This window comes from Amia ocellicauda, chromosome 3 (genome assembly GCF_036373705.1).
Source record: "Amia ocellicauda isolate fAmiCal2 chromosome 3, fAmiCal2.hap1, whole genome shotgun sequence".
Classification (NCBI taxonomy): Eukaryota; Metazoa; Chordata; class Actinopteri; order Amiiformes; family Amiidae; genus Amia; species Amia ocellicauda.
In genome coordinates, this window is record NC_089852.1 from 24,616,133 (window position 1) to 24,629,930 (window position 13,798).

General features: G+C 41.2%; 1 protein-coding gene across 8 annotated transcripts; it reads right to left on the reverse strand.

The window, feature by feature from the left end:
- Positions 1 to 423: 423 nt before the first annotated feature.
- On the reverse strand, positions 424 to 13,225 carry ubtf (upstream binding transcription factor). 8 transcript variants are annotated; one of them, XM_066698617.1, is made up of 22 exons: positions 12,831 to 13,224; positions 11,902 to 12,003; positions 9,072 to 9,127; positions 8,554 to 8,729; positions 8,126 to 8,209; positions 7,799 to 7,954; positions 7,402 to 7,466; positions 6,849 to 6,969; positions 6,496 to 6,606; positions 6,016 to 6,149; positions 5,597 to 5,738; positions 5,269 to 5,310; positions 5,021 to 5,128; positions 4,692 to 4,844; positions 4,314 to 4,460; positions 4,013 to 4,123; positions 3,587 to 3,675; positions 3,035 to 3,224; positions 2,648 to 2,695; positions 2,413 to 2,475; positions 2,146 to 2,253; positions 424 to 1,962 (listed from the first exon to the last, which is right to left on the reverse strand). In XM_066698617.1, exons 3-22 carry the CDS (start codon positions 9,106 to 9,108, stop codon positions 1,846 to 1,848), a joined length of 2,202 nt encoding a protein of 733 aa, XP_066554714.1. In that variant the 5' UTR covers positions 9,109 to 9,127; positions 11,902 to 12,003; positions 12,831 to 13,224; the 3' UTR covers positions 424 to 1,845. The 8 variants fall into 8 exon arrangements, with proteins under 8 accessions (XP_066554714.1, XP_066554715.1, XP_066554713.1 ...); XM_066698618.1 differs by lacking the exon at positions 12,831 to 13,224 and adding an exon at positions 12,271 to 12,764 and having other exon boundaries at positions 11,892 to 12,003; XM_066698616.1 differs by lacking the exon at positions 12,831 to 13,224 and adding an exon at positions 12,271 to 12,763.
- Between the last annotated feature and the right edge of the window lie 573 nt (positions 13,226 to 13,798).

Genomic DNA, 13,798 nt, shown 5'->3' on the forward strand with positions numbered 1-13,798 from the left:
CCGGTTCTGTAAGAACAACTGCCCTGCTGGACGAATGGCCTTTTAGCAAAATAGAAAGCTTACATGAGAAAAAAGAAAAAGAAAATGTTTAAGTGCACATCTTCAGCTCAAGAAGCTAAATGTTTAATTAATGGGTTGTCAATTTATGTGGGTGATTAAACATTAAGAGACCGATTAAAAAAGGTGGTACACAAAGACAAACTGGATACATATTAGATATGTCTCTGATACACAGGGGGGCAGTTTCTTCTAGATAAGGTACAGGACTCAGAGCTTACATCTGCTCCTCCCTGCAGTTTGTACACCCTAACCATCTTAGAAAAGGTGCAGTATGTATGCAGCACAAAAAGGGGTAGGTAATACCACAAGGGGGCTCCAAATCCATTCCATACTTACAAAAATCCTTCCAAGAGTTGACAAGAATTTTTTTTTTTTTTTTTTTTTTTTTAATTAAAAAGAACACTGTAGAAAGCTTACTGGTGACAGTTTTCCAATTTGTAAAAAAAAAAACTTGTGTTTAAAGATCATATACACATGGTTCTGATATAAAAAACAAAAAACAAGGATGCAGGAAAATTAGTCTTAATCAGAAAATATCAACCCTACTGAAACCATTTGAAGCATTTTATGGAATCTGGCAATAAAAAACAAGAATCATTCTGAACAGGAGGCCTGCTTCCCTAATTCGAATGCAGTTAGATCATAGACTCCAACACCTCTTAATGGCAAAGCAATATTCAGGATACCCTTGTTGTGGAAATTGATGTGGCATTAGCCAACTTCAAAACATGGAAAACAACCTTCTCTACAGAGAGCTCTTGAAGTAAGATTGAATCATGTAAAACCCTAACAATTTTTTACATGATTTACTGACTTTTTGATGTCAATAGAAAATCGTCCACTGCAGCTAGGTCTCTCAGTCTGCTAAGTAAAACCGAGAGCTTGAGAAGCAAAAAAACATTTATTTTGTCTGTATTTGGCCTACATCACACATTGCACTAACCATGGCTTGTTTCTTCCTCATATTCAGATATAAAAAAACAAAACTGTGTGTTGATCAGAGGCCTGTTCAAATTACTGCATTCACTTAAGACTGCAGTCCGTGGTCCCCCACACCCTCCTAATAATCCTACAGTACAAATGTGTCCATCGCTTCCTGCCATCAGGGAATCAGGCAAGAAATACCCCTATTATGTACACGCACTAAGAAAGGATAATTTCCCTTTCAAAGAGCATCACTGGGTGGCATGTTTTGAAAATTGTTCATTACAAAGAGCTTTAAAAAAAGGTGTGTGTGGGGGGGGAGAGGGCTCCAGTTGTGATGGTTTATTTTCATCATAAGTTCTTGTAAAACTAAAATCATACAGTTGAAATTCTTTACAGGAGTTTGCGTGTTTTCGAAAAGTATATCTAGAAAATCCTCCAAGCTGGGGTTTGACAAAAAAACGTGCACGAACAAATAAAAAAAAAAGCTGAAGAGGAGCTCTGGGGGCAGACAGTCAAAGTAGCGGATGTAAAAATAAGAAAAACCTCAGACCTGTCGCAGCAGAAGCATAGCTGTCCCTAGAGGCCAGAATCTGAATGTCTGTTTAGAGAGGCATGAGGGAGCGAGGGGATTGGAGGAGGGAGAGGGGTGGCTTCTCTGCACAAAAAGCTTTTTCGCAAGTCTTTTTTTTTGGCTCACAAAATGTTCCCTCATGGGGGTGGGGGGGAGTGGGGTGCTGATATGGCAGCGTGTACGGGGGGCTCTGATCCCCGCTCTCTTGGCTCTGTGCTGCTCACAGCCGGGAGGGATCGGTTTGCTTTTTGTTGGTTTGATGGGAAACATCAAAGGGATCCCCGGGATCAGTCCGAGTCCGACTCGGAAGACTCCTCTGAGCTGGACGAGCTGCTGCTGCTGCTCTCCGACTTGTTCTCCTTGTCGTCTGCCTCTTCCTCGTCATCCTCCTCCTCTTCCTCATTCTGAATGGGAATGGGAAGAATCATTAGCACTCTAACAGGTCAACTGTATTGTATTTTGTGTTTATAAGCACTAAAGCAATTCAAATGCATTTTCTGAAGGCTAATGGACATTTACAGCCAATTACAGCTCTGACACTACTACTATGGACACCCCAATAAAGCCAATGCTCAAATCTTACACACCCTCACCTCTTCCTCCTCCTCTTCCTCACTGTCTTCTTCGCTGGAGGACTCTTCTGAAGACCCAACTTTTTCCTCCTCTTCATCATCCTCCTCCTCCTCCTCCGTGTCCTAAAAGGCAAGGGAAAGACAACATCAGTTCGTGTGCTGCCGCAGCTCATATTTCAGAGCTCGAGGTGCATCAAAGGGCATTCAGGTTTTTAAAGACAACAAGGAGGACGCTTTCTGAACAACATAACCAACAAGAACAAAAAACACTGTAGAACTTACAGATTTAGGGGCAGCCTTCACTTTGGCATTCGTCCCACCCGGTTTTGCAGTACTTTTGCGTTTCTGGAAAGGAACCATGGGAGTTATTAACCTTTGCCAAAAAGACAAGAACCTTCCATTACTTCAGTACATCAGTCATGATCTTTCAAAAATAATTCAATATGTTAATCTTTTAGGATTTATATCAATGCAGACCTCAGAAGGCCTGTATTGCTCGATGCAATTTCCTACTTACATTGGAGAGGTACTCTGTGTAGGAAGCTCTTTCTTGGGGCGACAGACTCTGGAGGGGGAAAAATAAATACAATGTTTAGATTGTCATGTGCGCCACGTGTTTACAAACAGCCGTGCAAACCTCCAAGATCACCTTCAAAAATTTTTACGTTCTGCATGGAAGAAATATATATACAGATCACCATACTTAGGTAGTACTTGGGCTTTTTATCTTGTTTGCTTAAACTTGCCAAGCTTAATTACATGAAAAACACTTATTTGTAAGGGGTAAAGTCACAATTTAGTTATTTTTGTGAGGCAAGTCAAGGTGAAATTGAACCTGGTAAATACATAAACCCCTTATTTTTTAAAGTTTAAAAGCTAGGGACCATGCTACTGTGGGTCTCACCGTCAGCCATTGCTCCAGCTGCACTTTGTACAGCTTCTGCTTCTCTTCGGCCATCTTCTTATAGCGGTCCTTCTGGCTCAAGGGCAGTTTCTGCCAGCGCCCACCAATCTCCACCATCCTCTCTTTCATTGGCAGGTGGTTCAGCTCCCCGCTGGACAGCAGCTCCTGGGAGAACTTCTGGTAGCCGTTCCTGAACAGAGAGCAAAACGCTAAAGCCAAAATACCAATAACACAGTCCAGGACAGGCAGGTGCTGCTGGTTTGATAGGGCAGCAACTAAACACTTTGGAAAGATGGCAACTGTTCAGAATGATAAAGAGGGTCTTCCTTGTGGGGAGGAAGAGACATTAGTCTTAGACTTTGTGAAAGTACAGGATTCACAGGCTGAACTATTCCACAGTATTACTATAAATACAAGTGTGCGTACAGAGACTGAGAGCCACAATGGTGTCCACACATTCGTATTTCCTATTGGCAGGCAGTTGGGTAAGATGTCCATCTCAGAGCGCTGTTACTGTTAGTTGTTACATCAACAGACACTCCAAATACTCACGATGGTGGTTTCTTTGGCTCTCCATCAAACTTCCTCTTCTTTCCGGTCATCACCACTGCTGCAGGAGCACGCATGTCACTCAGCTCTCTCTAAATACATCAATAAAGACCGTAAGGACAGTGTTTTTTTTGTAAATAAGATAGGTCTGAAGTGGTTCTTTACAGCAAATCCCCAGTTTGTATAAACTATGCCAAGAGAAGAAAGCAGCCTCAGGAAACACTTTGCCCGGAAGCGACTCAAGGAAGCGAACGAGTATCGTTTAGAACTGAAATGCCCCTTCAAACATCGGGAAAGCAGGGGAAACTGCTGACGCCTTTTCTGAGGGTTCTGCAGCAGACCGTTATGGAAAAGAGGGTCCATGACATCTTTAGATAACAAAGAGAGCCCTGCTTAACGTCTTGCCTCCGTCATGCAGCTTGTCTTTACCTCATATCTCTTCTGATCCTCTGCAGCTTTCTTGATCCACATGATCTTCTCCTTCTTCTCCATTGTGTTCCAAGTGGCCTCCATGGCTTTAAGGGCTTTGGACCGGTCACTCTGTGAAGGAACAGCATACACTAATATAATAAGCCGAATAATGCGTGAATAAATTACCTGATTAGCCATTAAGCCTAAACATCTTGCGGTTTTCAGGTAAAAACCTGTGTGGATTTGCTGGGATAAAGATGATTTTCAGAGGAATGTTGAATTTGCATTCTGAGAGAGTCCTCCTCAATTTGTGACTCACCCGATACCTGGCCAGGTAATCCCCAATGACACTCTGCTGCCAGATCTCCTGGGCCGTTTTGGGCGACTCTGGAAGTCTTGTGCGATCTTCTGCACCTTTCTTCTCAGACTCCGCCTTTAACGACGCCTCCAGCCGCTTGTACTTTTCCTGTAGGACGACCGTTATACATTTTAGGGCATCCTGGCTATGCCTATCCTGACGAAACTGATCAGACTAGCTGCCAAATGGTTGGAATCTTGCACAGTGTGGTCTAAAGAAGTAAAAACGTTGGAAATAATATTGTATTTATGCTGGCATTCTAGAGTCAAAGATGTTGTGGGTAAAGGGGTAATTGGGGTTTATGTTCCCAGGACTGGAAGGAAATAAAGACGGACATACCTTCTTCTTGTCTGATAACTCGTTCCACATGCGCGCCAGTGTCCGTGTGAGCTCGCTTTCCGACAGGTCCGGGCGCTCCTGCTGCACCTTGTGTCGTTTCTCTTCTGAGAATATGAACATGGCCGAGATGGGCCGTTTGGGTTTGTCTGTGCTCTGGAAAACACAATGCAGCAGAGATGAGAGTCAGTACATCAAACAAAAAACACAAAGATGTTAAAAACAGCTTTCTTATGGGTACTTATGGGTAACCATCAGACTGATTGATATAGGATGAAAATAGATTTGATTGAACACATCACATATTTAGAAGGGTCTAAACTCTTCCTCACCTTGGATTTTGAATTCTTCTTGCTTGAGGGGCTGCTGGATCCTTTCCTGTTGAAACCCAGCATCTTCTCCTCTCCCAGAACCCTCCGCTGCTCCTCCTCAGAGATGCTCTGTGAGGAGAGAGAGCAAAACATGAGCTTTAGCCTACTTCTGCTTTTACTGGAGAAAATATTATACCTACACACTGTTCTCTAAAGACTCACATTATACAAATACCCCGACACATCAATAACAAATAAATGGAACTTACACACAGGAAGCGGTTCATCTCAATTTCATATTCTTTCTTTTTCTGTGTGAGAAAATAAAATTAATCAACAAAATATCTAGAGACTTTCACTCAGATCTAGTCATGGTTTAACATTTTGGTTCCACAGTGCAAAATACCCACAAGTAAGATTAATGTAGATGAACCATCACTGAAATGTGTAGTTGAATTTACTTTATTTTTAAACACTGTTGAGCACAATCATGAAAGATACAGAAACCTGTACCGTCATCATTTTTATAGAACCTGAAAAACACATAAATATCAACATTGACTTGCTGCTCCGAATTCTCTGGCCTGCCCAGCCTACCTGTTCACAGCGTTTCTGGTAGGTATCTTTCTCCCTCTGAGTGAGGAGTTTCCACTGCTGACTGCACATCACCATACGCTCTGTGCTGGGGACGTCCTTCATGTTGGACATGAGCTCCGCACAATACATGGAGTAGCCATTCCTGAAAACACAGCAAACACTCAAAATCACCTCCACAACACTAGGAAACAGGTATATTTAAGAAGTGCTTTACACTACACATCTAAAGGGAACATTACAGAGCATGCAAGAACAATATTCCAGCATTGCAGTGAAGAAGGAACTTGTATATTAATATGTATACCCCCTCCACACCCTTGTAAGACAGGACTACACCTCTGATCTTCAAAATCGCACGCCACCCAACATGAAGAATGTAAAGTTGGTGAAATTATTGTTGACCAATTCAATGTACTTACGGCGGAGGTTTGGTCGGTCTACCGTCAAACTTATCCTTCAGCTGCCGTTCTGCCTTTGTGAGGGTGGACTTGTTGATACCGTCCTGAGACATGTTGAGCTCCGGGTGTTGCTGGATGAAGTCACGCATTGTCTCCTGTTGGAGGTAAACAACAGACAGGAATTGTCAGCGGAGGTGGATTTAATCCCTACTGTGTTGATCAGTGGCTCCAGACAAATGATTAAGCACAAGCAATACATCTTTTCTTGTCATTAGCATATAATCGTGGCCAAGTAACTCCTTTACTAATGGGCCAAAAGGCATTTTGCAATACGATTTCTTTTGACAAGTTAAAGCAGGGCACAGTAGCTGAAGAGGGAAAGAAAAAGATCTGTACCTTTTTCTTCATTAAGACCTGGACAACACATTACCATACTAACACAAAAATCTGTCTTTCGGGTGTATTCCTGTGCATAAATGTGGCAGTGGCTGCAATACTAGCCTCATATAATTTCTGCTGTTCCAGAGACTTGTTGATCCATTTAAGCCTCTTTTTGTCAGACAGCTGAGACCACTGCTTTCCCAAGCCCTCTTTGATATCCTTTGTAGTTGCCTAAAGGCGATGCAAATAAAAGAACAGTAAATCAGATTCCTTCATTCATCACACCTCAAGGCTCAGAATGGGCAACTTTTTATTATTTAGTGAACAGTTTCTAGGAGAAGACTTTTTTGATTTTACTAGATGCTTCTGTGCAAACTGTCACTTGTGGATACCTTCCTACTTGAACTCCTGTATAAAAATCTCCTTGTGGAACATGGCGTTCCTAAAAAAGTTTTTCGAATTATCCGACTTACATCAGGGTGTGTTTTTAAGAAGATCTTCTTCTCGTGATTGTACCACAGCTGCTGGGGGGTCTTGGGTTTCTCTGGAACATCAGAGCGCTTCAGGTTCTCCATCAGTTCAGGGTGCTCCTCTCTGAATCGAGACAGATGAGATTTTACATTTCTTGTAACTCAGGCAGCACCTAGCTGTATCTGCTCTGGGGTTCAGCAGGGACAACTTTATTATGAAGGGCAATAAAACAACTTGTGCTCCACTTTCATCAGACTCTATGACTGAATCACTAACGGACTCAAATTACATTTTGTTGCTTCTCTACTGAATTTAAACAGGAGTTGAATTAAGTTTGTTATGTCAATAATGTGTCTGTCCCATTTACTTTCAAATGCTAATGTCAGTAAAGAATCAATTTTTCACCTCACATAGATTATCATCACTAAAGCTGTGAAGTTCCCTGGTCTAACAATCCAGAAGAACATAATTAGCTCAAATTCTCCTGATTAGTTACTCACTGAATGTTATTTATGCAATTAAAGGTACATGACAAGATATTGACCATCAACTTACCTGAATTTTGCCATACTGCCTTCAAATTCTTCTTTCTCTCTTTGAAAATCTTGCATGTATTTTGCCTTTAAAATAAACAAGTAAAAATATATTTAATGTTTATCTTTTTTCCCCCCAATGAAGCACTGTTAAAATAGGTTAAATCATTAAGCAAGTCTATTGCTTTTCAATTGTAATGTAACCAATACATATAAACCTTCAGTAACACTATTACCAAGATAAACAAATTCCACAATGCACATTTTAATCATTAGCCTGCGAGGACAATGAAAGAATACCAGAAAGAAATGCTAATCAACCAAAGGTCTTTTCAATCGCAGTTCACAATGTTAATTATGGGGAATACATTCTGAAAGCTGAACCCACAACTGAACTAAACTCAATATGGATGTCCCACCTTCTTTCGATCTGGGAGTTCTTTGTACTTCTTGGAGAGGATCTTCGTCAGGTCAAGGTTGCTCATCTCCGGGTGCAGCTTTGCATACTTAGCCCTCTTCTCCATGAAGAAGCGGAAGTAGGGAGTCAGTGGCTTCTTTGGGAAATCAGGATGTTTCTGGAATAAAGCAGGAGAGGGTTGGAGTTTTAAAGGGGAAATTAAATTGATAAATAACGTTGGATGAATAGAGTCACAATAAGAACTTGTCTGGTCTCATACCCGTCATATGGAGACTAAACTAAAAAGCGAGTTACGATACGGTGAAGCTAGCACCAAGCAACAAAGTACCTTGAGCTTCTTCCCCTTGTATGGATTCTTGACGTAGTCCTGAGCGTCTATTATCAGCTCAGAAAGGGTGCGAAACTTGCGGACCTAAAACCAAACAAACCAAGATGTTAACATAACTTCAATCAATCAATGTATTTGTCCAGAGACATTTACTTATTCTTTATTTCTTAGCATACATCAAAAACCAAGGGCGACATTCCATTTTAACATCAGACTAGAATCTAAGTAGTATGTATGTGTATATCGATTTAATTTTTGTTCTATATATTTTGAACAAATTAAACCACAAAAAATATACATATATAATTATTTTTTACATGTTTTGGTCAGCTAGGAAAATACACCAGGTCAGACACTAAAGTACAAGATAAATAGAGACAAAAAAGTAAATTAGCAGGGAGCAAAAGCAACCCCAGTTATCTGCCCACCGCATGAGAGATTTCCAGCCATTTCAGCTTGCACATCTCCCCGGAGTAGTGGTTGAAAGCCACCTTCTCCCAGTCCAAGTGGGACTCTGCAGTCTTGAACTTGCTGAGGTCATTCTGAGGGAGGTTCACTTTCATGCCATCCAGCAGTCGTAACAGATCCTCTTTTGCCCAAAGTTCTACACAAACCCAACATAAATGCATATAAACACAATTTTAAACCAACATAATTTGGTTTTAATCAAACAAAGCACATCTGGTTAATGCCATGTGCAGGCGTAAAGGTCCCTTTCAAGACATTTCCCCCCCCCACTAGATGAATATGCTTGCTTGGTCAATTACCTTCTTATTTATATATTTAAAATGTATGTATAGGTTTCTAGTGCTTTATATATAGCACAGAGCATACCAAGAATATGTGAGATGTGAAGATAGGAAATTCAAGAGGACAGTTTTTCTAATTATTTTTCTCCCTCAGAGGAAACATTTTGTTTTTGCTCCATGGGTCTATTTTCACTCACCCGGTTCCTTAACAGGAGTCTCCATTTCCCCGTTCATTTTCTGTATCTTTTGTTACCTGCCAAAAATTTCAAAAGGTAATCATGAAATCAATGAAAAGCTATAATAAGGAGACATTATGATTTTACATTTGATGGTGATTGGACCCATTTCCTAGAGCAGTGATTTGCAGCAGTCCATGAGAACAACATGATATTTTTCATTTTATTTACCTAATCATTGCCATTAACTTAAATTATCAGAGACCTTTATACAAGGCAACACAAACAGATCTATATTTACCAATATATATGTTTAACATTATCATATGGATAACATCACTATGATCAAAAACTACAAATTACAGTGAATACAAATAAGGGATCAGCGTTTAAAGATCACAATAATCTTGATTTAAGACAATAACTGGATCAATTAAAGTAAATACAAGCTCACCCTGATTGAGAATAACAGGATTCTTTACCCTTTAGCCACAAGGGTTTTATACCCCCTGCACAATAAAATAATCATTAGATTATTCTGCTTGCTAGTGTTGAAATAATTGAGAAACTAGCAGCTTTTTTGTTTTCTGTCAAATAAGCATAGGTGTAGGTTTAGGGGGGAAGCGGGGGACACATTCCCCTCAGTGTTGAGAGAATGTTAAATTGTGCCCACCAAAAATGTACGCCCGGCTCCAATAGGTGCCATCCCCCAAATCTGAAACTAAACCTATGCCCCTGCAAATAAGTGACACTATTGTACAATGCGTTTGTATCATCTTGAAAGACTTCTAAACATCAAATTATCATATTTAATTAAAAATGACATAGGGCAAGAACATTTGTTAATGAATAAATGATATAATTTTTAAGCCTAATGTTTGTGGCAAACAATTTGTACGTATTTTATTTCCAAAATACATTTCCCTATTCACTTAATTAGGCAGAAACTCTACTTGTTAAATTGAGAGAGGATTGCTTTATTAAAACATATGCTTGTTTCTATAAGTTTTAGCCTAGGATGACGTCTAGGATATGTTTTACATAAACATTTACAACTCGCACACTCTTCAAATGCTTTCTGCGAATTAATAAAACCGCTAACAATCTCAGTGTGGACTGGATAGGAGATCACAGATGTCTTCCGAAATAAATATTCTGACATCCGTTTTTTTAGATTGCAAAATCACATTAAAAAACGATTACGTTGGCTGTAATGAGGAAAGTATACACCCTCTTCTATAAATAACGCACACAGTTACGGGCGCCTCCGCTCGTCTTTGTGTCGGTGTTACCACGGGTCCTTTAAAAGCGTGCGTCAACATTAAGCTGCGAAAGAATGGCCCTGTGCGCGCAGGACTTCCGCGAAATGTGCTTAGTATTAATTAATACAAAGCAACTTCTAGCGCTACGTGTTTTTGTTTTTTATATATTTTATTATGTACTTGCGTACAGCGTATAAAAAATGTAGGAGAAAAAAAAATCCCACCCGGCATCATGTTTAAAATGTTCTACATTATACCGCCCCTCCGAGCTTTGCATTACATTGGGAGACATGTTTATAGACTTGTGACGGTTCAGCGCTCAACACACTCCGTACACCAGCAGGCAGCGGACAAAATCCCTTCCGAAAAAGCTGCATCATCGACTCTCTCGCTCTCTCTCGGAGGCAGTCGGGGTTTTAAACTGGCTGGATGTGCAGGAGGAGGAAAAAAAGACGCAACTGTGTGACGGGCAGAGGAACACCAGGTGATCACGGAAGATCTGGTCTCGGCCCCTGCTGTGGAGGGAAATGAAGCCTGGCTGGCTGACTGCGAAATGCACGACCCGCCAGAGCGCACACCCTCATCGTGCGGAACCCGCCGCCGCGCAATGGCGCTCGGCTCTCCCCCCCAGCCTGTTTAAGGGATACGGGTTTCCGAGCGATGTGCTTCCTAAAACAGTTTTTTTTGGTATCGGATCTGTTCTCTGTGCAACATAATGACGTTTTAAAAAAAAAAACACTCTGAATGAGGATCGGAAACGTTTCATCCGATTTGTTTTATGCAAAAAGTAAAAGGGGGATTTTCACAGCGAGGCGTTGCCGATCCGGCACCCGAAATGGCGGCGGTGCTAGCAAACAACAAAGCAGCCGAACCGCAGTGCTTTCTCTGCGGAAGATTGAAATTAATAATTAAAACTACGAATTACTTGCTAACTGGTGAAAATCAGATTAAAAACAGTATGAGCGAGAACTAAATATAATGCACGTTTGTATGTATTATATATATTTTAAAAAAATCACCTCCACGTTTTATATTTTATGAAACGTGGAAAAACTGCTTAAAATAAGCGATTCAATACGATATGTATATAAATCGTGTTTCATAATAGGCTTGCATGTTCTATACTATTAAGTCATATTCCCCGTTATTAAACACCCACCATTGCTCAAAGTATCCAGGGTTAAAACCTCAGGCAGAAAACTGATCTGCTACCGCGGGCTTTGTCTGCGCTCATCTCGGGCAAACGCTATTTTTGGCGATAAGTTGAACAAAAACCCAGTTTCCTCCCGGGTTTTCTTAGATTTCGTTATTTTTAATGTAATATACTGTTTTTTATACGGTATAATTTCGCTGTAGGACACCCACACGAACACATGGTTAAAACGGGTAAAATGGAAACTCAAAACCGAGATGGCGAGCTTCACTGGCGGCGTGTTGACCTCTAAGAACCGCAATGAGGTGATGGTAGAGAAAAGGGGAAAAATTACTAAAACAAATAAAATACTTCACTAATTGTATTTCCAGTATTTTATTAAATCGTCCTGCTCGGGAATGACACACAGACACGGCTAAAACGTACATAATCTTACCTTCAAAAACGTCCAGGGGAGACGGCGTGGGACTGACGAGCAGTGCGGGAAGATGGGGGTTCTCTAGCGGTATGGCGACGGAGGAAGAAGCGTCTTTACCAGCTGAAAACACATCAAAATGTCGTATAATTACAAACACTTTTCCACAAAAAACTATTTAAAAACGATTTTTACTACGCATTGTATGGTTTATATTTGGGGGGCTGTTTTTTTTTTTTTCTCCACAACATCTCGCCACCGAAATGGTTGGAAGGCAGCTGGTATGGCGACTTCTCTTGCAGCCGCCATGCTCGGCGCCTCGCTGGAGAGAGAACCAGCTGCTTCTCACACACACAAAATGGGCTGAAAATAAAGTCAAGGCGTACTAACCTGGCCGGGATGTGTGTCTATGCACCCGACGATGAAGCGACAATAACGACCGGGGCTCTTAAATGTGTCTTGGACGGCTACGCGGAACCCAAAAGGGAGGCGAGCGCATACGGTGAGAAATTAAACTAAGATCCCAGATGGCAACCCAGAGAGGCGGCTGGTTATCCCCGCAGCCACCGCATGGAGGTCCAACTCGGCGTAGAAATGTGCTTCAAAAATATGCAGCTTTTCAGTCGCGATCGTGGACTGAATCGTTAGATTAAACCGAGAAATACGCGGTGGTTTATCCGTATTAAACCCTCGGAGTTAGAAATCAAAACGGAAAACGTGCAGCATGTACCCGACCCACAGAACCAGAGAATCGGCATGGCGACCTCAACATGCGCCCTCCCCTGCAGGACTTTCCATTTTCACACAAGGCATTTTTCAAAACGCACGAAAATGTCCACAAAACAATCGCCCGCCGCCTACTTTTATTTACGTTTCGTTTTCACATTTTCTCCAGTTATTTACCAACAGATTTAGTCTCTCTAGTCGATTGAATCGGCTCCATACCATACCTTTTCTGTTCCTGTTGCGAGCTCGCTGTGGAGGGGCTGGGTTGAATGTTAGCCAGCTCTGCACCGCTGGCCCAGGGCATGGACACTCCAGTCCCCGCAGAGAGATGGACTCTTCCCCCGCCTCCATCGCACTTGCTCTTTCCTTCTGTCTCTTCCAGTCAGCGCCCTGCACCGCTACCCCAGCCATTCCTCTTCCAAAGCGTTTCAGTACTTGGCTTTTCCGGGTATTATCTGTATGATTTTCCCCCTTCATTTACAAACAGGCTAATGCATGGATGTACACATACTGAGATAGGTATATGTATATAAACTTATTTTTCTATACAGTACTACGTGCACCAAAACTTTTTTTTCTTCTTAAAAAACAAACAAAACAAAAAAAACCTCGGATTTAGCGAAAACGAGCCTTGTATTAAAACAAAACGAGTAGAATGCATATACTTTAGTATTTTTACAAGTTTTTTGTTTTCTGTATATTAAAATATATATAAAACATCAAATGAAGTGAAAATAAATAACACAACGACCCATGCTGATTCTTTTTATGCCTCCTGATTAAATATGTTTTGAGTGTTGTTGACAATTTCCCAAACGAAACAAAATGCTGCGTTCATTGATAGGTTTCAGTGTTGGATTTTTTTCAGCGCTAGGCTTTTGCCAGCTACATTTTTCATTTAATTTCTCCCAACTCCACCTTTGTTGTTTGTGGGCGGAACAGTCGCCAGCCAATCCCGAAAGCAGGATCCTCTGAAAATTAATGGTATTCCAATAAGCGCACAGGCTTGTTATACATCAAAGTGGTGGCAACCTGCCTTAAACGTCAACTTCCCATGTGAGAGCAGATTTAAATGAGTAGATTTCTTATGCCTTTATATATTATGCGACAGGAAGGGAAAACAGCAAGTACATATTTCAAGGATCCATGCCAAGAAGCCGTGTATTACAGTATTAGCACCTGTCAATATGCT